Source organism: Aulonocara stuartgranti (genome assembly GCF_965226115.1).
Source record: "Aulonocara stuartgranti genome assembly, chromosome: 17".
NCBI lineage: Eukaryota > Metazoa > Chordata > Actinopteri > Cichliformes > Cichlidae > Aulonocara > Aulonocara stuartgranti.
The window spans coordinates 40564319-40587893 of NC_138953.1; the positions used below are offsets into that span (position 1 = coordinate 40564319).

The 23575-nt window shown below is 42.6% G+C and overlaps 1 protein-coding gene across 1 annotated transcript in view; it reads right to left on the reverse strand.

Moving 5' to 3' along the window:
• Positions 1-205: 205 nt before the first annotated feature.
• arhgef39 (Rho guanine nucleotide exchange factor (GEF) 39) overlaps positions 206-23575 on the reverse strand; it is a 69128-nt gene continuing 45758 nt past the window's right edge. Inside the window, exons 8-12 of the mRNA XM_082510390.1 lie at positions 13581-13810; positions 7731-7819; positions 3792-3909; positions 2196-2293; positions 206-1482 (exon numbers count right to left, since the gene is read on the reverse strand). Coding sequence (XP_082366516.1) covers positions 1452-1482; positions 2196-2293; positions 3792-3909; positions 7731-7819; positions 13581-13810 — 566 coding nt within the window. The 3' untranslated portion in view covers positions 206-1451. The remainder of the gene's footprint in view (positions 1483-2195; positions 2294-3791; positions 3910-7730; positions 7820-13580; positions 13811-23575) is intronic.

Sequence of the window (23575 nt, forward strand, 5' to 3'; positions counted from 1 at the left end):
AGGGTTACATTTGACTTCTAGCTCACACAAAGTGATCCGCTGCTCTTCAAGCCAGAGTTTACTGTCTAATACATGCAGTACCAATCCTATCCAGCAGAGGGGAGTGATGTCCTGCACCGTGCAAGACTTTGCTGGCCATTCTCCATAATCGTTACCTTCATTTTTGTGATGTTGACGATGAAGATCACGACAGCAAACACAAAAATGTCTTTCAGTGTTTTATTGTGAAATGATCCACTTCTACAAACATCTTTAAATTTTAAAGCAAACGCATTAAAAGTCTAAAACGTGAGGCAGTGTTAAAAAAGTCCAACTATAAATTCATACTTTTTGATTTGTTGTTATGAGATGATTAAATGGCGTAACAGAGAATACATGTAACACAACGTAATTACAAAATAAAAGACAGTTAACTTGTTGTACAGATGTGTAAGCAGGTTGGAAACAGTTTAGTTTAGAAGTGGGAGGCAGTTACCGTCCTCACATTTCCTGTAGCCAACATCACAGGGACTGTCCCTGGATACGTTTTTGGACACAGTTACATCATTGTTGCAGATCATTAAATGCAAATATTCAGTTTACAATCAAAGCAATTCATCCAATATGCAAATCATTTAAATATCCACTACATATATGTGAATCAGTCGATTGATTGATTGATTGATTCAATCAACAAGTATCATGAGAAGCAAATGAAGTAACCTCAGTGTGTAATGCATCGGTGTGTTGACTGAATCTTATAACTAAGGCTTCACTAAGATTATGGACTCGAGCTCCAGACATGCATATGTGCACATAATTATGAAGCAATGGACACTTTCAAATAAAACAAGAAGTAACATCATTCATTATTATAATTAACAAAAATCCACAAATGACTAATAAACTGTTAAATATTTAAACTGTCATTGTCTCCCTTTGGCGCTGTTATCGGATTGATTGATTTCACATTGGCCATTTCATAGTTTCATACAAATCACAGTTTAGATGCAGTAACAATAATCTGCCTGACGACAGCGCACACTGATGGAGGTTCGTCCCGGTCAAGCTGACGTTCAGGCTGAATCAGACAAATGATCCTGCGTTGCTGTCTCACACTTTCACTACGAACGCTGACCAACCACCACTGTCCTTTTGCCATGTGTGTTGTTGTATTTCTGCACAACACTACGGGGTGATTATAAATGTAAAAGAGTAAAACATACAGGAGAAAAGTTGCTGCAATATCATTCTGCAAAGCGATGAATGTTTGCTGTAGCCCGATAGCAGCAGGTCATTATAGTTTGTATTGCATGAGATGGGTAGTAGCAGAAGCTGCTCTTTAGTAATAATATAAAGCTCTTCTGATTTCATGATAAAGGAAAAAACGGTGCTATGGAGCGCAGGCGTGTCAAAACAGCAAAGGTCCTTATTGAAACTCCCAGTCAGGGTTGGGTTCATCTTCCAGCCCATCAGAGGATCACACAGCTGGAAGTCTCTGCACTGCTCAACACACAAACGTTTTCAAGTCACATTCAGTCACACATAATGACATTATTTGACTTCTATATAACAATCTTAAATATGATCCACCTATCTGTGATAATCAGCTGTGTACCACAGGCCTCCAAGCTGGCTGTAGTTAAACCTTTACTAAAAAAACATCAGGAGCTGGAGCTGCTGAAGGTTTCTCGCTGTTAAGACAGAGTATGGAGCGCGGGCTCACATGGTGTCATAGGGTTGTTGGGGTTTCTCTGTTTTCTTTGTATTATTGTGGGGTCTTTACGTTATAATATACAGCACATTGAGGCAATATATATCTATATAAATAAAACTGAACGAAGTAAAACATTGAAAATAAATGGTTGTAAAACTGGAAGCCGTGTGCATCGGGTCCTTTGTGTGCTTCTGTTCATGAATGTAACAGATTTGTAACATTTTTCCTTTCTCTGGATTGATTTGGAGTTTTCAGCGGTCATGGCCTGCCTCACATCCACGTCACTTCTCATGGAATAACAAGGGAACAGGCCCCGCCTTTCCATCAGTCTGTAAATACTAAATTAGTGTAATTACACTTTTGTTCAAAGCACTGAAATAAAACTGAAAGTCTGCTTTTCAATCATATTGATATTTTGTTGTAAAAGCTACTGAGGCGGTGTGTACAGATAAAAGTGTCGTTGTTGTCGTCCGTGTACTACTGGAAAAAACCATCCCACCTCTGCTCTGAAGCATCAGACGGCTTCATCCTCTTGGGGGCGCTGTACTCCTGCTCAACTGGAGGCTCCTGAGGAAGCTCACTGATCTCAGCAGTGAGCTGAAAAAAGCAGCAGAGGAACAAACAGAAGACAGGAGCTTAAATTTGTAGCTGCAAACTTGTGTGATGTAAAAATGACTAAACAGGCAGCAATCAAGATTTGAGCTTAAGAAGAAACATCACTCATTTATTAATTAATCATCACCATTTGAAAATATCAGGATTAATATTTAAACTTTAAACGTAGTCACATTTTATTCATGTTTTATTTTGAACAACACATTTAACCAAAAACATATTAGTGAAAACATCGTGATACGGGGATGCTGTGGTTTGTTATTATTAAACGTAAAATGAATTCACATAATAATCAATGATGATGATGATGATGATGTGGCAGTCGGCAGAGCTCAGTAGAAGCTGGACGAGGTAGACGAGTTAAGAGACTAAACATCAAAGAAATTCTGCTTCGTATACGTCCACTTAGAGCTGCCGCTCCTGCCAGCTGTGGGTCAGCTGTGGGTCAGCTGTGGGCCAGCTGTGGGTCAGCTCCCAGCCGCTGGGCGTTTCCACTGTATACACGCCGCTTACACTCAGTTGCAGCGTGTCACCAAAAGAAGGCCCCTCCTTCGCAAAAACGTTGACTTTTATAGTTTCACGTTCCTTCTCTTTCATTCTTTTCCATAGTGGACTCACATCTGTGAGAAGCTGGCAGTGTTACACTTGCTTCAAAACGCCGTGTGGGCGTGGACGTGATGTGTGGTGATTGGTGCACATGTATGTAGGTTTAATGATTCATTTTAAACGTATTCAAATAAATGACAAAGGGAACGTACTAAGATCAGAGGCAGGCATGACTGTGATTGTCACTGCTGTGACTGTTCATTTATTTAAAGGGGCAGCAAGTAAATGCTGAGAATTACCAACAGCTTTAAATGCATCGGCCAAACTTCATGTCCTAAATGCTGTCTACTACTCGTGGTAGCGTTGTCATTAAAGCCGATGTTTTATGACAGATTCATGCAGAACACCAGCTCATTCCCAAACATTTATACCATTTTTCTTGTGCCTGTTCGCGATGTGAGCTTCATCAACATTTCTATCTGGTTGTCATAAATGTGTAAACTGTTGGTAAAATTCAGAAAAGATTTAAGACTCGTTCGTTTAGACTCAGCCCCGTCTGAGGCTGTATCTGACATGGCAGGAAGACTGCGAATCCAAGCTGGACACAAAAACCGTTAAGCACAGAGAGCAACAACAAAGACTTGATGCGAGGCTGTCTTGAGCCTGTGATGATAATGCTGTGGGGACCGGGACCAATCCACCAGTTGTGCTCTCAGTATACAAGCATGTTACCACTAAGTATCCACTGCTGGTCAACCACAGAAATTAAAATAATGGAGTTTAACTTTCTTCAAGTAACATTCATGGAAAGTAAAGACAGAACTACTATCTAAGGCCGAGCAGCAGAACACATGATCAATGCTCTGCCACCACAAAGATCAACAACGGTTAAAGTGACCTAAAAATCTGTTTGGTAGCTTAAAGACACACTCACCATGTTTCTCTTTCTGCTGGCGGCGTTGGCAGTGTTGTGGCGATCGGCGGCAGAGCGCAGAGGTCTGCGGCACAGCTCGTCTCTTTGATAGATCGCCGTCTGCTTAGAATTCTGCTTCCTGTACAAAACAAAACAGGCAGCAACTTACTAATTTAATTTTTTAATTGCACCATTTAATGGCATCCAGTAAACAGTTTACAACCAGTTTGACACTGTGGTCTTTTTTCCATGCAACACTCTGGTTCTGATGATTTGTCCCCCCTCACTAAGAAGCCCCTGGTTCAGTTCTGACTGTCCGACATGAAAAGGACCAGGTGAGAAAGTCTGTATCCAACACCGACTGACTATGTTTTCATTGTCCACCTGACGACATCCAGATAGAGCAAGTTTAGCCGTTCAAATAGCTGGGCTCACTGATCACGCAGAAGAAAGTCGCGTCCATGGCGGAGATGCACACTCAAATAGGTCAACTTCCGCTTTTTTAAAGTGGTGCTTGTGGAAGTGAACTAATATTTCCATCTCGACCAAAATCCGCCTTTTCCAGACGTTGATCCTGCCGATTCTACTCTATGGATCAGAAACGTGGACATTGCTTAAAGCAGACCTCAACTAGCTCGAAGTTTTCCAGATGCGTTGCCTTCGGCAGATATTACGAGAATCACTTCGAGACCGCCTTCGATAGGAGGACATCTGACTGGAATTCAAAAACTCCGATTGCGATGGTTTGGCCATGTGTGTCGAATGGACGCGAGCCGACTACGACACCAACTTCTCTGGCATAAACGTCCCACACAGCGGAGAATCCAACGAATGGGGAAAAACATGGCTAAAACAGGTCGAAGGTAACATCAGAAATCGCAGAATAAATCTCGACAAGGCCAGGACAATCGCCAACGATCTCCACGCATGGAAACGAGTTGTGAAGGAAATTCAACAACCATTGGCACCCACTGCGGCGCATGGGCTTAGGAGCCGATCCAGGCCTAACGCCAGCTAGGAATCAAAGAAGAAGACAGAGTCCTGTGTCAGACGAAAGTGAAACGCTCGTTGTTTCAACAAATGTTTTGTTGTTTCTTCTTCTTATTTAACTCAGTAACACTGACGGAGTGCTGCAGGGTTCTCTCCTGGGGCCTACACTATTTATCTTCATGGCTTGGGACAAAATCTAAAAGCATCTCTCCATTATCACACAGATGACACGATTATTTACTGTGGTGCTCGTACAACTGACGTGGTTTTCCAACAGCTAGCTTTTGATTGCATGCAGTCACAGCTGGGTCAGCTCAATGTGATTTTAAATGCAGAAAAAAATAAAGGTCACGTTGGTCTCAAACAGGAAGAGGGTGTCGGCAGCACTTCCTTCTCTTTCTATTGAAACTGTGGCCTCATCCAGATATTCAGGTATTGTGATTGATGGTAAACTTTCCTTTAAGCCACACAGTGACTGAAGTTGGTCTTCTTTTTCTGAAATCAATCGTGTTCGTCTTTGAGGTGAATCCTGGATGTAATTAAATGAACGCTTCTGCTCATTCGCTCCATCGTCTGGATTCTGTTCATCACAGGACACCAAGATTTATTACCAACTGGAAACCATCACCACACCATTGTACCTTATATTCTCTGGCTGACTGGTCCTCATTGGTATCATTTTATCTGTAACTAGTGGTTTGCTGCCCTCTTACTCATCAGATTAACAGGTAACAATGACACATTATCGGGGCGATCGTGGCTCAAGAGTTGGGAGTTCGCCTTGTAATCGGAAGGTTGCCGGTTCGAGCCCCGGCTTGGACAGTCTCGGTCGTTGTGTCCTTGGGCAAGACACTTCACCCGTTGCCTACTGGTGATGGTCAGAGGGCCCGGTGGCGCCAGTGTCCGGCAGCCTCGCCTCTGTCAGTGCGCCCCAGGGTGGCTGTGGCTACAATGTAGCTGCCATCACCAGTGTGTGGATGTGTGTGTGGATGACTGGATATGTAAAGCGCTTTGGGGTCCTTAGGGACTAGTAAAGCGCTATATAAATACAGGCCATTTACCATTTTACCATTACTAGCAGGTCTGAGCCAAAGGATTTAGCACTGGTAGTAATGTGCCGTTGTTTCCTGTATATGACAAAGAGCTGAAAACGACATAAATATTTTAGTCGTAGTCTTTGGTCTCAGAACGTTATCAGTTCATACAGAACTCTGAAAGAAGGCCGTCTCCTCTCAGCTGATTTCACTGCAAACTTTAAAATACGTAAAATGACCTTGTGAAATCATCACTGGGAACACGTGTTGTAAATATAAAAAACAGGATCAGTGGCTACTAAATATGCCTCAGACCACAAACATAATCAAGTTTCTTATAAAGCATGATCAGGAACACTGACATCCATCAGCATCGCTGCATGGACAAAGTCTCTGTTACACTGTCCCTCACGTTGCAGCACACACTCCAAACAGACGTTTCAGGGCCAACTTAGGCTCAAGTATCTCGCTTTAAAATGGCCTGTATTTATATAGCGCTTTACTAGTCCCTAAGGACCCCAAAGCGCTTTACACTACATCCAGTCATCCACACATTCACACCTAAAGTGTTCTAGGACACTTCAACATGTGAAGTGGAGGAGCCAGTGACTGAACCACTGACCTTGCAATTAGTAGTAATGGTAGTAATTGAGTTCACCCTTGGGATGATGCATTATACATCCCTATGGGGCAAGCAAATCTTTCCAGTTGTGACATCAGCCTAAGGATTACGCACTTTGTCACAGTGTTTTAGGTTAAGCCTTCTAAGAAGCTACACAAATGTGACTGTGTGCTTGGTCAGGTTTCAGATACGTAGTGAGGACATTAACCTTGACTGCACGGTAGGTCAAAACTCTAAACTACTAACTATTTGTCATGGTTAGCATTAAGGGGCTAGGTGTGTAACAGCCATCAGGACAGCAAAACATGGTTTTGGTGTTTTATTAGCTGTTTATAAAAAGAAAAATTAGATACACACAAAAAAATCTTTTCTACAGCTACTAGTGATTAAAATCATGAAATCACAGCTAAGCAGTATGAGTGGAAATGTGGTGTTTTCCATCAGAAACAGAAAAAATGAAAATGAATTAATTAAAAATAAACACAAAACTAATGAAACTTAACAGCATTAAACACTTTTTTGGAGCGATATCCAAAAGCCTCGGAGATGTCAGTCACGATACCCTGCAGTCTTTATTAAATCAATAATTCAGTTACGTACGGACAAGCACACACACCCTTCAGCCTTACACTGCTCCCCAGTGGTGTGAGTGCTGTTGACCCCTGGTCCTCTCAGCCGGTCCTCTCCTCCGTCTTCCCCCACAGCTAATTACACTGCCTGGAGTTTAGAGCTGACAGCCTGTCTAGGCCCCCATCTGCTGCCTGGTCTGAGCTCTTTGACAGCCTCCCCTCTCTCCTAACTGACAAAGTGATAAACTAATTAGCCTGGCTGGGCACACCGAGGTCAGGGCCCTCACCATATCCAGTGGCTCCACATAGCAGGGCTGACCCAAGTCCTCCTCCAGGGAGCTGGGGCCAGGTAGGCTGGGAGTAGAATTACTAAGGTCTGACTGATTAATGCCAAGACGCTGTCTGAGAGCCGGGCAGGCCTGAGGTACCAAAACAGCCTGTGTTAAAGACTCGTTCCACACCTGTACAATCAAATGTTATCTGCTCATTATATACCGAAGTGCAACTGTGCTAAGTTCCTCTGATAAACTGTGACTAGGAGCAGTTATGAAAACTACTCATATTTTTAAACAGACATTCAAAGGACAGACTGCAAGACTTTGTGTTAAATGTAAGAGCCGGGTTTCGCTTCACTCTAGAGCAGGGCTGTCATGGTTAACGTTACTTATATCAGGGTAACTTGCAGGTCCATGAGGTTTCTTGCAGGTCAGACGCACAAACAGAGCAGATATCTGTCACAGTTTACCTGATAGCTGAACTCAGGCTTTGGTACCAGTCGTTGAGGTTCTCCTGGTTGCTGGACATCAGTAGCAGATTGGCTCTGGGGAAGGTCAGCTGTGAAGAGATGAAACATGGTAAATGGACGGGTTCTTATATGGTGCTTTTCTCCTCTACACGAGCTATTGTACAACTCGCCTCACATAGGCACTTTCTTTCAGAGAGCAATGTGGGGTTAATGCTATGCAGACTGAACCAGACGGGGATCGAACCGCCAACCTGCCAATCAGCAGGTGACCTCCTCTACCTCGGTGGCTTTACTCTTTACAATACACCAACTACGAGCCTCAAATCCAACTATGATTTCAAAATCTGACTGGGAACCAGTTCAGATAAAACTAAATCAGATCTCGATGAAATGGGAAGAAGGACGAACCGCTGCCCGTCACTGTGCTGTTGAGCAAGGCATGGGTTTACAGTAGCTGTTGGTCCTAATGTGCTGCCAGCTGGTTCTAATACTTGATGAAGACGAGCTGCATGTGATAAGAACTTCTTCTCAGTCAAGATGTAATAAGCTGTGCGGCCAATCAGAACCAGTTTACAGCAAAAAACCCTGAAATGTAAAACAATGGAACAATAACGCACTACAAGAAAAACTGTGCTGGTGTTTTTGGGAAACCTTCTTCGATTTCACCAACTTTATTAAAATCGATCATTAAAATCTTTTCTGGAACAAATCAGAGAGTGATGTCACTCCACAGCACTGTGTACAATCACAGCAGTTCTTGCATTACAGACTTGCTGCGGGCAGATGAACCATAAAAGCTGCACACTGGGCTGCAGTTGCACAATAAAAGCTATAGGGGTCAACACAAACCAGCTAAAACTGTCTCCAGATCAGCTCCACACAAAGAAAACTGCTGCTGCTTTTAAATCCTGACTGAGTATAAAATCCAGGCATCAATTAAACTAACAAAATCTAACAACCGATTTAGAGAACACTGCATTGTTCTGGACGGTGTCTTCATATCTCTTTTGGACTTCTCTGTTCTGACAGGACTTTATATGAGTCAGTTATCAGTTCTCTTGTTCACGTTACTCAGTCCAGCTTCAGGATGTACATGCTGAACAAATCTAAGCCCAAACAAAAGGTGCTTTCAGAGCAGCACAGTTACATCAGGAAAACTGCTTAAAGATCACAATTACACCTTAAAGAGCCTTTAACATTTATCTGCAGAGACTAGTAGCTTGTTGAGCTCTGATATATCCAACTTCAGCCAGTACGGAGGCGATTACAGCTCATCAGACAATGACGATAGTCTCTTATTAGACATTAAGACTTCAAACGCACCATCATCAAAAGCACCAAGTTCAGTGAAAGGGGCCGGACTAAGTGCTGCATGATATTAGGCACTCGCTGCTTAGGGAGGGGTGGTTGCTTCTGCACAAATAGATTCCACTTCTGTTGAGATGTCGTAATTAGGAATTTGTCAGGAAATCTGACCCTCTTAGGTAGAAATGACTTTGTATAATACAGCAGCGCCTCATCACTGCACATAATTTAGCTTGATTATTTATACATCAAAGAGAATCTGTCAGGGATGTGGGAAATATTCAAGTAATGAGAGGATATTAGCAGCAGGAAGGGAGCAGAGGCGAGAGGATACAGAAAGCCGACGTATTCAGAAGGAAAAGACACAAAACGAAGAGAAAAATGGACGTCGAGCCACAAATAAGACGCAACGGGGGAGGGGGCACTGGAAATTTTAATAAAACGTTTGAGGTTTTTTTGTTTTTTCCAATACTTAGCATATAGATTGCCATGACATTTACAGCTGTCAAATTTAATTTGACTTTAATACTTCATGGCCCCGTATAAGGAGGGCCGCGGTGTGCTGACAGTCTTTTTCCTCGAGTTCACGCAGGGATCAATAATGTGTCCTTATGAGGAATTACGCGTAACGCTATCGAGTATGCGCTTGGGCCTCCGTGGTATAAGAGGCTAATGAAATGCCATTTCTGCTATTAGATAACGTGCAACGGGACGGTCACAGAGCGGCGACAGGCTGGAGGAAGACGTATTTACTGGAGGCCCAGAGGAGATGGATCTGTAGCTTAATCTGATCCAGCAACTGAGGTAACAGCAGGCGCCCATCACTGCACTCCTCAGTCCTTAAAACACACACGCACTCCCTGTAACACAGCTGTGAGTGTAATCTCTCCATCAGTTTCCTTTCATCAGTCTGTTGAAGGATGATTTTCATTCTCAGGGCTTTTAACTGAAGCCTGGCCTGGTCACGACAATCCGTCACACAGCCGTCACGTCACTGCAACTCTGCTCTGTGTGCATATTTGATCATTTCCACTGCACACTTTCACAAAATATAAAAAACGACAAGTAACGAGCATTAAAGTAGTATTTAGAAAAAATGCTGTTTTCTTTCTAGACGTCACTGAATCAGGATTTCTGAGAAGACGAATGAACTGGCTCAACGTCCTCAAACAACACATCCAAATATAAGGCTTCATACTGCCGACTAACTGAGCGCTGCTGTGTACTTGTACACAGTCTGGTTAGTCGGGATGGAACTGAGAACTGGTTCCCAGTAGGCCATCAAGTTGGAATCGTTAGCCTGCTCGCCTTAGCCTATCAGTTTAGCTCATTGATTCCAGCTGCACTTGTGCTGATTTCAGTTTGTTTGCTGGAAGAAAATAGTCACGCAGTCTAAAATATGGCAGCGTGAATATGGACCAAACTTTTATTTTTATTGCACACACAACGAACACACAACGAACACAACTTCAGTGCTTTGCACAAACCGAGAATCCAGAGTGATGTTGAAGCTGAATGCAGACCTCCAACAGTGAAACAGGCGAGCAGTCAGGCTGCAGCCTCCCTGTCCACCTGTTCTTATTGCTCAAGTAGCATCACTGTGGCATCACTTTAAAGCCTCTGTGTGCGGTCGGCTTTGTGTTCACAGCTAAAGACTGAGAAAAAGATCACGCGTGTCCTCATTAGGACACGGATTCTGTAGCCTACAGGTTCAGATTGTTCTAAAGCTGCAGGCTTCACTGAAAAGCTGAACTGTTACATAAAAACTGTAATTATTAGACAACGTATTTTAGGTAAAAGTAGTGTAACTCATTACTTTCTACTGCATTACTTTTAAGAAAAGGTTTCTCTGTAAAAACAGCTCCAACGTGCACAAACGTAACCAGTTACTGTGTGTCCTGCTATGCTGGTGACTCTCAGAGAGGAGCCAATGAGAACGCAGCGAGAATCAATACGTGATATTGATCAGAATCACCCGACTGGTTATTTTCCTCTTTATTTTTCATTGGATCGTGTTTATGATATAAACTCGTTTGCCAGACCTCTTGGATGTAAAATAAGTGTTTATTAATCATTTTAAAACGTAAACGTTTATTAATAAAAGTAAATGCATTTTTTAACCAACCTATGAAAATGTCCATGATGATCCACGTGATAAATGAAGCATGAAAGGTGCGGACATATCTCACAGTTAATCATCTGTACAGACTTTTTGCCCGTCTTGTTGTGTTTGACGGATGTTTTCCCATTTTTAACATTTGATACACTCAGTTTAAAACCTGATGGCCTGTTGGCTGAGCCCCGACAACAGCTCCAATTACTCTATAAACAAATGAAACCTGAGATGCCCGCACCTTTACTGATACGATCAGAATACTTTATTGATCCCCAGGGGAAATGATTTTTCATAAAAGTCACTTATTAATAAGTAGCTGAAAAAGAACATGTGCAAGAAGGGTGTAGCTGTTGCAGTAAACAGTGTGTTAGGTGGATGATCACATGATAACAGATAACAAAGGTAACCAAAGAGGATCCCCCCCCATAAAGAAGTAAACTGGTTATCTTTTTTGTCTGGCTCAGGAGTGTCAAACTCATTTTCCACCGTGGGAAACAAACAGCCCGCTGGACCACTGATGCTTTCTGTGCAGATGAAGTCACACACTGATGATGAAGAAACAGCTGCTGTGACAAAGAGAGAATCTGTCTGCACGACTCTTTGGACGTGAGAAATAAAAGTGTAAAATGACAGAAAGTTACAGGTTTTTTAAACTGTAGTTGAAACTGTATTTAGTTTATTTTATGTAATTTTCAGTACTAAACTGGACACTTGAGTCTCTTTCAAGAAGGTGATTTTTTGTTCATGTTGCTTCTACTGTGGAGAACACATGAGGTCTGTACAGATGTGGAACTTTTTGTCCTCCGCGGTGGAAAATGGCTAAAACTAAAACGTGTATCACGGGTTTATCCAGCTCCTACTTTTATACATTCTGCACTCATCCTTTCAGTCTCCAGTATCATTGAAATGCAGCCAGACGCTGCTCGTTTGAGGTTTGCATTTAAATCCGGCTCGGCGTCTCTCTGCGTACCTGGCCCGTACCACTGCACCTGCTGTCTTTGGAACATCTGACCCCTTTCCTTCTTTGACATAATGGTACGATCCCAGTCTGCGATTGGCCGCGTGGCGTGACCATTAAAATAAAGTCCCACAGGGCTGAAGGTTTGACTTCCACGTACCGACGGCCCATTAATAACTGCTGTGTGAAATCATCTCGCGGCCGGATATAACTGTATCCACATCCAGCCCGTGGACTTACGTTTGACGTCCCCGGTCAGGTTTTATTGGTTTCTATGTTGTAGATCTATCAGCCAACTGTATGCTACCAGTTCTGTGACAAATGAGCTTTACTGACAGAAAACATGCAAAAATGCTTCTGACAAGCTGAGCAGACAGCAGTGGACAGCACCATCATCAGACGTGGCTGCTCTGGATCACAGGGAAGCACATTAGCAGCGCTGCATAAAGAGCTCTTTGAGCCAGAGCCTATCAGCTGAAATGAATATTGATACCATGGAGCACTGGCACTAAACACTCGCTGCATAAACGCTTTGGTTCCTTGCTCAATGACGCGCAACTCCTTGCTTTGAATGTTTCATGACAGCAGCTACATCATTTAGACACAATTTGTCAGCAAGCAGCTGTACAGAGACCTGCACGATGGATGGACCGAGCGGAGAAACACATTCAAAGTTCAACTTTTGGGCCACTTCAACAAGGATTAGAGGTGATTAGGGAGGAGAGGAAGAGGAGCACAGGTCTCCTCCAACACGCAGGACTAAATGACATTTAACGGAGCGAGGCTTGAAAACATTCAGCAAACTTCTTATTTTTACACGTTATACCACTCATCATCGAGGAACTTTAAGTAAGACAAATCAAAGCTACATACGTCAAAAGTGGAAATTAAATAATGCTTCGCTAAAGAGTCACTCATGTGTACCCTGAAATCAGTGAACAGATGTCTCCCCACCTGCCCAAGAAAACAGACAGTTTTCTTTCCAAGTTCAGCTTTTCCCAACATTTGGAAGATGGAAACAGTGCAGGGCACACACAGAGAAGAAACACAGAGAGCTCAACTCTACAATAAGAACGATGTTTCCATAACGCTCAGCCACCATCATGATGACAGTGAGGATTTACATAGTAATGGGGGAGTGGTTCATATTAATATCATCACTTTATACCTTGTTAAAAACTAGTGATTTGAAAAATGGGGACTGTATCTGTAATATGTGATATATTATAATATATCTGTAACACCTGAACAGGTAAGGTTGTAGTTTTTGTTAAAAGCCTTGAATTAAAGCTGAAAGCCTGAACTTCAATCTCATCTTAATTGTAATAATGTAAACAGGCAACATTAAAAACGTTGTGTCGTTTTCCATAATCCTTACAGCTCTAACTGCAAGAAGATACCGTTCATACAACCGTAGAGGCTGAGCCCTCTCTGCTGGTTTTTCAGGGACTAGTAGCTGGCAGACACTTACAGTGAGCAGGCCTCCCTGGCTCCGTGTGTGGCCAAACACCTTTTCTACGGTGCAGTCCTGCAGTGGATAGGCATGCTCGGCAGTAAACTTCTGTCCACTGGTGGAATGCAGGGAGCTGCAACGCTTGACCTGTAGCAGCATGTCGGAGAACAGGAAGAACATCTTAGGCTTGGCCTCTGCACCCTTTGGTGGGACCACCTTCAGCCAGCCCTCGCAGATGTACCACCTCCCTGTGACAGGAGCAAGAACAAACAGAAAACAATATTATACACATATATACATCCATCATTAGATACTCAATATGCATTTAGTCCAGACGTGGACACTGGACAGCCTGCAGGTCACATTTGGCCCTTTGGTTGTCCATGACCAGTTTGCACGGGGTCAATGCGAACTTTAAACATAAACATGTATTCATTAACGGAGCCATAAGAGGGCCACATGCCAGCATACTCTTAGTGCAGGTCTCAAGGCTGGATAAATTGGGAGGGTTACATCACATTCATCCAGAATGAGTGGATCTGTCAGGCCCTGGGTGCTGTTGGCCAGCAGGGTGCTGAAACTTGTTACCGCTGGCCAAAGACAAAGAAAGAGGCAGGGGGAAAGGTGTGTCAGGAGGCGGCAGGAGAGAAGAAAGGCAGGAGTGTGGAGGTGCGAGTAGGGACTTTAAAGCCTGCCTACAAGACGGAGAGAAAGAAGGCAGATATATGTGCATGCAGGAGACTACATGGAAGCGAGGTGGATTCAAGCTGTTCCAGCATGGTGCAGAGAGCACGTGTAGGGTTAATCTTAAAAGAACAGTATGCAAATAGTCAGGATCACTTTGAAGGTGGAAATCAAAGCTGATTTTGAATGTTGTCAGTGTATGTGGCTCTCAGGCTGGCTGTCAGAGTAGCAGACTTCAGTGGACATGTAGATAAAGGGAACAGAGGTGATAATCAGGTGTTGGGTGGCCACGGTGCTAAGGAGAGAAATGCAGGACAAGGACATGGATTACATGGTAATGGATTTTTGAAAAGGATGGAAATACTTGTGGTCAAGACATTTTAAGAAGCGGGAAGAACATAGGTGACATATAACAGCAAAGGGAGGTGCACAAAGGTGGATTATATCTTATGCAGAAAGGCCAAACTGAGAGAGATATAAGACTAGAAAGTGGTGGCAGGTAGACAGCACCGGACGTTTTTAGGATGACTGCAGAAATCAAGACGAGGAAGTGAAGGCGGAGTCGAGGATTAAATGGCAAAAGCTCAAGGAGCAGTTGAGACAGCCGGGTTCAACGTGGGGCGAGATTACATCAGGGATCTACTCTGGGTCTGTTTGCAGTGGCGATGCACGGATTGGCAGATGAGGTCAGGCAGGAGTCTTAGTGGCCTATGACAACTGCAGATGAGACTGTAGGGAGCAGATTGAAGAGCGCCTGAAGATGTGGAGGTTTGCTCTGAAGAGAAGAGGAATGAAAGTCAGAAGCAGCAAGACAGAATATGTGTGTGAACGGGGAGACGGGTTTAACAACAGGCATGCAAGAACAGAGGCAGAGAAACTAGACCAGTTTAAACACCTGGGTCAACCAGCTAAAGAGATGGACAGCGCACAAGAAATCTGAATCGCCATTATGAACTAAACATGCAGCGAAATACACAAAGCTGACCAACGCAGACCGAGAACAGACATCTGAACCTTTGCTTACCAATGTACTTACCACCCAGCGATGACGTCAAAACCAACTTTGTGATTTCACATAAAATAACAAAAACCAATAAACTATTCTTAAAAACTCTCCATCAGAGGCTAATTTGGTGGCCTTTGCCATTCTAATATACACTAAGGTGTTACAATCATGGGCATCCAAATCTGTAATGGAAAAACATGTTGGACGGGAGGGGCGGGGCTATGTGCTCGGCCCCAACCAGTCGCAGTAGATGGCCCCACCCCTCCCTGAGCCTGGTTCTGTTTAGAGTTTTTCCTTCCCACTGTCGCCAAAGTGCTTGCTCACACAATCACAGAGTTTTTGCATTTCAAACTCTATTGCAGTAGTGTAGTGGTAGTGTTACTGAGATGTTGGCACTATTTGGATTCACAAATATTCTCAGGGGTGAACGAGTCCACATACAGATCCTCTCTCGTGTCATCCTCTTTATTTCCACCTCAGACACTGAACCTGTAATAAACTCAAAGGTAAAGCACACTAGATTTCTTCCTAAAAACCAAATAAACTGAAAAGCTGCTGATGAAGAAGTTAAACTACAAGCAAGACAGCAAAAACACTTTCAGACTTCTCACATCCACATTTAGTTTCCAATTGTTTTTCAGAATGTTGATTATATCCTGATAAAACACTGAAAATAGTAAAAATAAATGTTTTTACGGAGTCTTTTTCACAGCTTCATTGGCTCATTGTGTTACCAGGAGGAGTTTATTAGTATTTATTGGTGCAGTTGTTCATAACAGGCCCAGTTTCTCATATGGCCACTTGGAAAAATAATTGCCCACTAGGGCTGGGCCATATTATACCGTTCACGGTAATACCGGTATAATGTTAGGCAACGATAGGAAAATGAAATATCGCCATAGAATATGAGTAAAACGCGCATGCGCAGTGCCTTTGTTTTCATACGCACATGGCCGATTGTTGAGTGAAACAGATGAACCAGAACTGGTTTGTAAAAATAGTGCAACTTCAGTGATGTGGAACTGGTTTGGTGTTTGTCCGTCAGATACACGACAAAGCACATTTCTTTGCAGAACATGCAAGCGGCCGTCGGACTAAGATGCCCTTAAATCTGGGAGTAATCTGGGTCCTAAACTCTGTATGTTTCAGGTCAAACGAACACTGCAGCATCACTGAGAGTTAAAAACTGTCTAAATTCTTTCATCTTTAATAAAACGATCAGCATTGCTGCTTATCCAGGTGTAACTATGAAGTTTAACTTCCAGGCATCCATGAAAACAAAATTTATTACATTTAACGGAGTTAGAAGTTAGCAGGAAGCTAGCGGAAGTTAGCTCGCTAGTTTCGCTAGTTACCTAAGCATGATATAGCATGTTCTGACTGAGAGATTTCTGAAAAAAATCAAACGTACAGCTCTGCTATCACTTCCAACATAAATGAAGACAGGAAACTAAACAGCAGTGACGTTTGTAGGGTTACTGAAGTTGGGCTAGCGGTTATATAATGATGTGCTACGTGATCGCTAGCGACACAGCTATGTTAGCATAACATAAACAGTGAAGCTGGAGGACGAACGCTAACAGTTTTACACTTATAAAAGTTAACGTGAAGGTTCCTGATAGTTAGAGACAAATGCAATCGCATGGCAGGATGCTGTAAACGGACCAAACTTCAGTCAGGAGAACAACTGAGATAATCCATCCACAATACGAGGTTAGTCATTAATATACTGCAACAACATGGGAATAGAGCAGCTGCCAGAGAATTCAACATTAATGAATCAATGGTACAGAAGTGGAGGAAGCAAGAAGAATGAGTTTAATGAAGTTTGATTTATCTGACTGCTTTGTTTCGCTTAATGTGCCTTATAATCCCGTGCACCTTATGGTCCGAAAAATACGTACTGCACACTGCAGTTTAATGTTGCAAAGCACCTCTTTTTAACTTCAGTGGATATTATACATGGTTATGCTCAGGATATGTCGGCCCATTTCTACTGGAAATGCCTTTTGGTTAAACTTTCAGCAAGGAATTTGCATTTGCACTGTTACATTTTTATAAAGCTTTAATGTACATAAAAACCAGCTTCTTGTTTAAATGAAAATAAATGGAAGGTTGTCTTTTTGCGCTAGTAATTTTGTGGAGTTGTATTTTGTCTCGCATCAATTATATCGTCTGTTATATCGTTATCGCAAATTTTCAAATATATATCGTGATAAATATTTTTGGCCATATCGCCCTGCTCTATTGCCCACCACTGGTTTTACTCTGTGACATCCATTAAAACTGCTCTGACTACTTTTAATAATAAAAATAATAATAAATACTAATTTGTCAAACATTTAGTGATCTTTGAACACTGTGAAGTTATCCCCATTTCGATTCAATTGCATGTATATAGTGCCAATCACAACAACCGTCACCTGAGGCCTCAAACTCTGTGCAGCACATCAATTTCATGCTATTGGAACCATGTTAAACTGCATTGTCCCTCTTAAGTAGATAACTGAAATTGAAATTCAAGGCACTTTATATTGTAGTGTAAAGACCCCATAATCTTAGAAAGAAAACTACAACAATATTTTGCCTTCTACAACGAGAAGAAGTAATTTCTAGTATTTCGGTGTGGTCGCTGAGGAAAACTCATCTCTTTCACTGTGATTGGCAGCAGGATGCTGATAGCTAATAAGCAAGCAGGGCTGACATTTGGATATATAAGATTAAAATTTATCCTGAGTCCAGGGCGTTTTTGTAATTGCCCGAGCAAATAGCCTGTGATTGCAGTGAGCCCGAGTGGCCGAAGCTGTGCCTCTGGGGCTCGGAGAGGACATTTTCAGCTACAGACAAGTCCAGTGAGATTAAGTGGCTGGGCCGAGTGGGGATCAAATTGCTTTTAAAATGCCTCTCAAACAGAAAAACAGTCAAGACACATGCTATGACACTTTGTGGTGTTGTGTGAAGCCCGGAGATTAAATCTAATTTAAATAAAATCTTATACATAACATAACTGAAAACAATAGAATCATTTTAATAAGTTTAACAAAGAAAATCAGCAGAATTATTACAAACGGAAACAGCTGATTACAAAAACAATAACTGACTTTAGCAGCATTCACTCAGAAAACAATGTAAGAAAAAAGAAGAAAGAGCAAAGAAGGACAAGGACAAACGTGCGCTGGAGGGAAAAATAAAAACCCACATATCAAACCAGCCCAGGTCTTTCTCCCAAAATATTTGTTCTAGTGCAAATAATCCCTTTAATGTGTATCAGCAAAATAGACTCATTCTCCGCCTCAGATCTCTAAAATAAATGAACTCACAGATGCTGGACTCTTTCTCCATGTGGTAAAGTGGACGGTACAGGTCTATTTTCCAGCAGCCATAAGCAGAGAATTGGCAGGGTTCGGCATTTTGGGGCTGGGGTTTGTTGTTTTTGGTTTTCCTTCTTTGTCCCTTATGATCATCAATCATAATCATTCGCGGGTCGATCTGCCAGGCTGGCTTGACATTCTCGCCCCACCTTGGGGTGGAGTCTTCCTGGCAGTTGTCCTTCCCGCACCTGTTCTAACGCGTCTTTTCCACAAGCAGCCACTTGGCCCAGCTTGGCTCGGCCTGACTTTTAGTGTTCAAAGTATTATTGTAGGATCTGAAAACATAAAGCACTGAGGTGACAGTTGTTGTGACTTGGCGCTATATTAAAAAATTGAATTGAAGAAGTTGACCTGTTTCACGTACAGGGAGTGCAGAATTATTAGGCAAATGAGTATTTTGTCCACATCATCCTCTTCATGCATGTTGTCTTACTCCAAGCTGTATAGGCTCGAAAGCCTACTACCAATTAAGCATATTAGGTGATGTGCATCTCTGTAATGAGAAGGGGTGTGGTCTAATAACATCAACACCCTATATCAGGTGTGCATAATTATTAGGCAACGTCCTTTCCTTTGGCAAAATGGGTCAAAAGAAGGACATGACAGGCTCAGAAAAGTCAAAAATAGTGAGATATCTTGCAGAGGGATGCAGCAGTCTCAAAATTGCAAAGCTTCTGAAGCGTGATCATCGAACAATCAAGCGTTTCATTCAAAATAGTCAACAGGGTCGCAAGAAGCGTGTGGAAAAACCAAGGCGCAAAATAACTGCCCATGAACTGAGAAAAGTCAAGCGTGCAGCTGCCAAGATGCCACTTGCCACCAGTTTGGCCATATTTCAGAGCTGCAACATCACTGGAGTGCCCAAAAGCACAAGGTGTGCAATACTCAGAGACATGGCCAAGGTAAGAAAGGCTGAAAGACGACCACCACTGAACAAGACACACAAGCTGAAACGTCAAGACTGGGCCAAGAAATATCTCAAGACTGGTTTTTCTAAGGTTTTATGGACTGATGAAATGAGAGTGAGTCTTGATGGGCCAGATGGATGGGCCCGTGGCTGGATTGGTAAAGGGCAGAGAGCTCCAGTCCCACTCAGACGCCAGCAAGGTGGAGGTGGAGTACTGGTTTGGGCTGGTATCATCAAAGATTAGCTTGTGGGGCCTTTTTGGGTTGAGGATGGAGTCAAGCTCAACTCCCAGTCCTACTGACAGTTCCTGGAAGACACCTTCTTCAAGCAGTGGTACAGGAAGAAGTCTGCATCCTTCAAGAAAAACATGATTTTCATGCAGGACAATGCTCCATCACACGCGTCCAAGTACTCCACAGCGTGGCTGGCAAGAAAGGGTATAAAAGAAGAAAAACTAATGACATGGCCTCCTTGTTCACCTGATCTGAACCCCATTGAGAACCTGTGGTCCATCATCAAATGTGAGATTTACAAGGAGGGAAAACAGTACACCTCTCTGAACAGTGTCTGGGAGGCTGTGGTTGCTGCTGCACGCAATGTTGATGGTGAACAGATCAAAACACTGACAGAATCCATGGATGGCAGGCTTTTGAGTGTCCTTGCAAAGAAAGGTGGCTATATTGGTCGCTGATTTGTTTTTGAATGTCAGAAATGTATATTTGTGAATGTGGAGATGTTATATTGGTTTCACTGGTAAAAATAAATAATTGAAATGGGTATATATTTGTTTTTTGTTAAGTTGCCTAATAATTATGCACAGTAATAGTCACCTGCACACACAGATATCCCCCTAAAATAGCTCAAACTAAAAACAAACTAAAAACTACTTCCAAAAACATTCAGCTTTGATATTAATGAGTTTTTTGGGTTCATTGAGAACATGGTTGTTGTTCAATAATAAAATTATTCCTCAAAAATACAACTTGCCTAATAATTCTGCACTCCCTGTAAAATTAGAACTGGTCATGAGATTATTCTTTTTGCCATTTCGTAGTCACACCCTGTTATGAAGCTTTTAGCACAACTTAGTAAATGCATAACATGTCAGTGTTCTTGCTTAGGCAGTCATGTGTAACCAGTGTCCCTCATGCTGAAACTGTATCCTGTAGGGTCGGGCGATGTGTAAAAATTTTCCAACCGACAATCGTCAGTCCAGTAATCGACGATGGGCAGTATACTCGCTCATGCGCAGACTTTTTGATGGGCGGGGCAATGTGATCATGCACGGACTGATTAGCGCAATTACAACACAGAAGGAGTCCGAACATGGACGAACTAATTTCCCCACAAAAAACAAACAAACAAAAACAAAACGCTGTCAGCGTTTATGCAGCTTAAATGCAATTAAAATCTTAAACGCGCCGACTCATCTGGAGTGCAGAGTAACAAACTTTGGACAAACTGACAAAATGCATTGACAGACATTTCAGGGATTTTGACTCAGTCTGCGCACAGATGGGTTCATTGTTAATCGCGTTAGTCTTGATGACGGCGCGTTGATGCTGACAGCACAAAAAAAAAAAAAATAATTCTGTTGACTGCTTCTATTAGCTCCGTCATTATTAGCAAACTTACTCATGGGCAAATAAATAAATCGTCCCTGTAATAACGATCGATGAAAGCCTCAGCCTATCATCGATAGCTGATAAATTTGTCCAATCGCCCAACCCTAGTATCCTGTTCATCAGACGTGTCCGAGGCCTGGGCCCTATTTCAGGAAGCCGGTTTAGTGCAAACTCTGAGTAAGTATATCCTGAGTTAACGGAAACTCTGGGTTTTCGGTTTCACAAAGCGAGTTTAGATTAATTCTGAGCGAGTTACTATGACGACACACTCCGTGAAGCTAACCTGCCCCCTAGCAGGTTTACTTCAACTAACCCTGACTGTCTCCGCCTCTTTGTCGGAAACCTGACTGTAGGAAGTGTCAGACATGGCGTGCTCCTTCCTTGAAGAGCCAGTAGATGTTGAAGCCCAAATTCTCCGCAGAGCTCTCCGCCGGGAGAGAGTGATCAGAGCGCGTTCGGACATTTTATCATTTCCTGATGATTTTCTGTGCGAACGTTACCGTTTTTCAGCACAATCTATAATTTATTTGAATAACATCCTCAGGCCTAATATTGCTCATGTGACACATCGCGGACATCCTCTCAGTTCTGTACATATTATTTGTATCGCACTTCGGTTTTTTGCAAACGGGAGCTTTCTGTATAATATTGGTGACGCTGAGCACGTTTCCAAGGCTACCGTCTGTCGGGCAGTCAGGAATGTTACAGTTGCACTGAAACGTCTCCTGTACTCGTTTGTGGTGTTCCCCGGTCACAGACCCACAAGATTCATCAAAGAGGGATGCCACAAAATTGCAGGTATCAGGATGAACGAAACTTAATTCATGATGTGGTGATACTTGAACTACTACTTAAAGTTTACATTTATTCTCACGGTTCCCAGGTGTGATTGGCTGTATAGATGGCACTCACATTCCAATCATTGCTCCTTCAGTAAATGAAGGAGACTATGTGAACAGGAAGTCTTTCCACAGCATTAATGTGCAGGTACATAGCTCCCTGTAGCATTTCAAACTAACAAATTATTTCATTATAGTAATGGATGCTAATTTGTGTTCTCTGCACTGTGAAGATCATATGTGATGCTGCCAACATTATCACAAATGTGGAAGCCAAGTGGCCAGGCTCTGTGAGGGGTGGTGGTGGAGGACCCCCACCTGTTTTTCGGGCCTCCGCTTTTTTTCTGTTGGCTATAACGGGTCACATTCGAACATACAGAGTAAGCAAATATGTACTTGTAATGTGCTCAGATAATTTCAATAAGTGCTTACAGAGGGGAAATTAATGTAGCCTCTAACTGCAATTGATTTACATCGGACAAACAGACCAAGCACTATGGCTCATAATACAATTACACCTTACCTGTTTGGACTATATTTTTATATTTCATTTTTACTTGCTGCCAGGAACGTTTGGGGCCTGTTGGGTTGCACCTGCGCTCACATCACATCACAAAATAAAATGTATAAAATAAAAAATAAAATAAAATATGATAAAATAACGTGTTAAATGGGTGGAAATCCCTAGATCAATGTTTAAATTAACACTCACGCATTGACTCTGTCGGCTATGTTTTGCCATGCATGCTCTCTTTCTTTTGCAGCTGTGGCTGTGTTACTTTTTTCCCGTGGAATTTGCATGTTATCGGCATATGCTGCCATCAGAATTTCGGCCTCAAGCGCTGTGAAATACATCGACCGCGCCTTCTTTCCCTCCGTCTCCATGGTGACTCGCTTAATCTGTGCTCCACTAATCAGGGCTTTATGTATCCTCGTCCGCGCGCTTCACTTGGGGTTAAAGCAACTCCGCGTTGACTGAACTAATTGTTATCAGCCTTTCTGAAACCGAATATTCCGAGTTGGACAGTTCGGGGTTACTCAACCCTGAGTATCGTTTTTCACTCTGAGTTTTCTAAACCGGCTTCCTGAAATAGGGCCCAGGAGAATAACAGATCCAGCAGACTGAGGGTAAGTCAGGGTTAGTGTTGGTGGGTGTGTCGAGTCCGCACGTACTTCATCCTCATTGTTTGGGAGTGGCCAGTGTTGGGGGCGTTGTACTAAGCTCCACTGAAATCTACTGAATTGTTGAATGCAAGAGTAGAAAGATTGAACAATACTACAGCTGTCAAGTCAGTAAAATATCAAAGTAATCAATCAAATCGCAGATATAACTCATAACATGTATTTTTGTATAACAATGGATATTGATAAAGAATGAGCAGAAAAATCATATTTTTAACAACCATCCACTCATTTTCTTTGTGTCCAACACGGAGACAGACAACCACTTGTGCTCACATGCATACATGGACAGTGTTTTCTGTGCTAGAACTATTTCATCACTCTCTTAAGTGACTTCGTCAGTCTCAGCTGGCTGCAGTTTGTCTTAACCTTTTACACGGTATATCTGCCTGCCTAAAA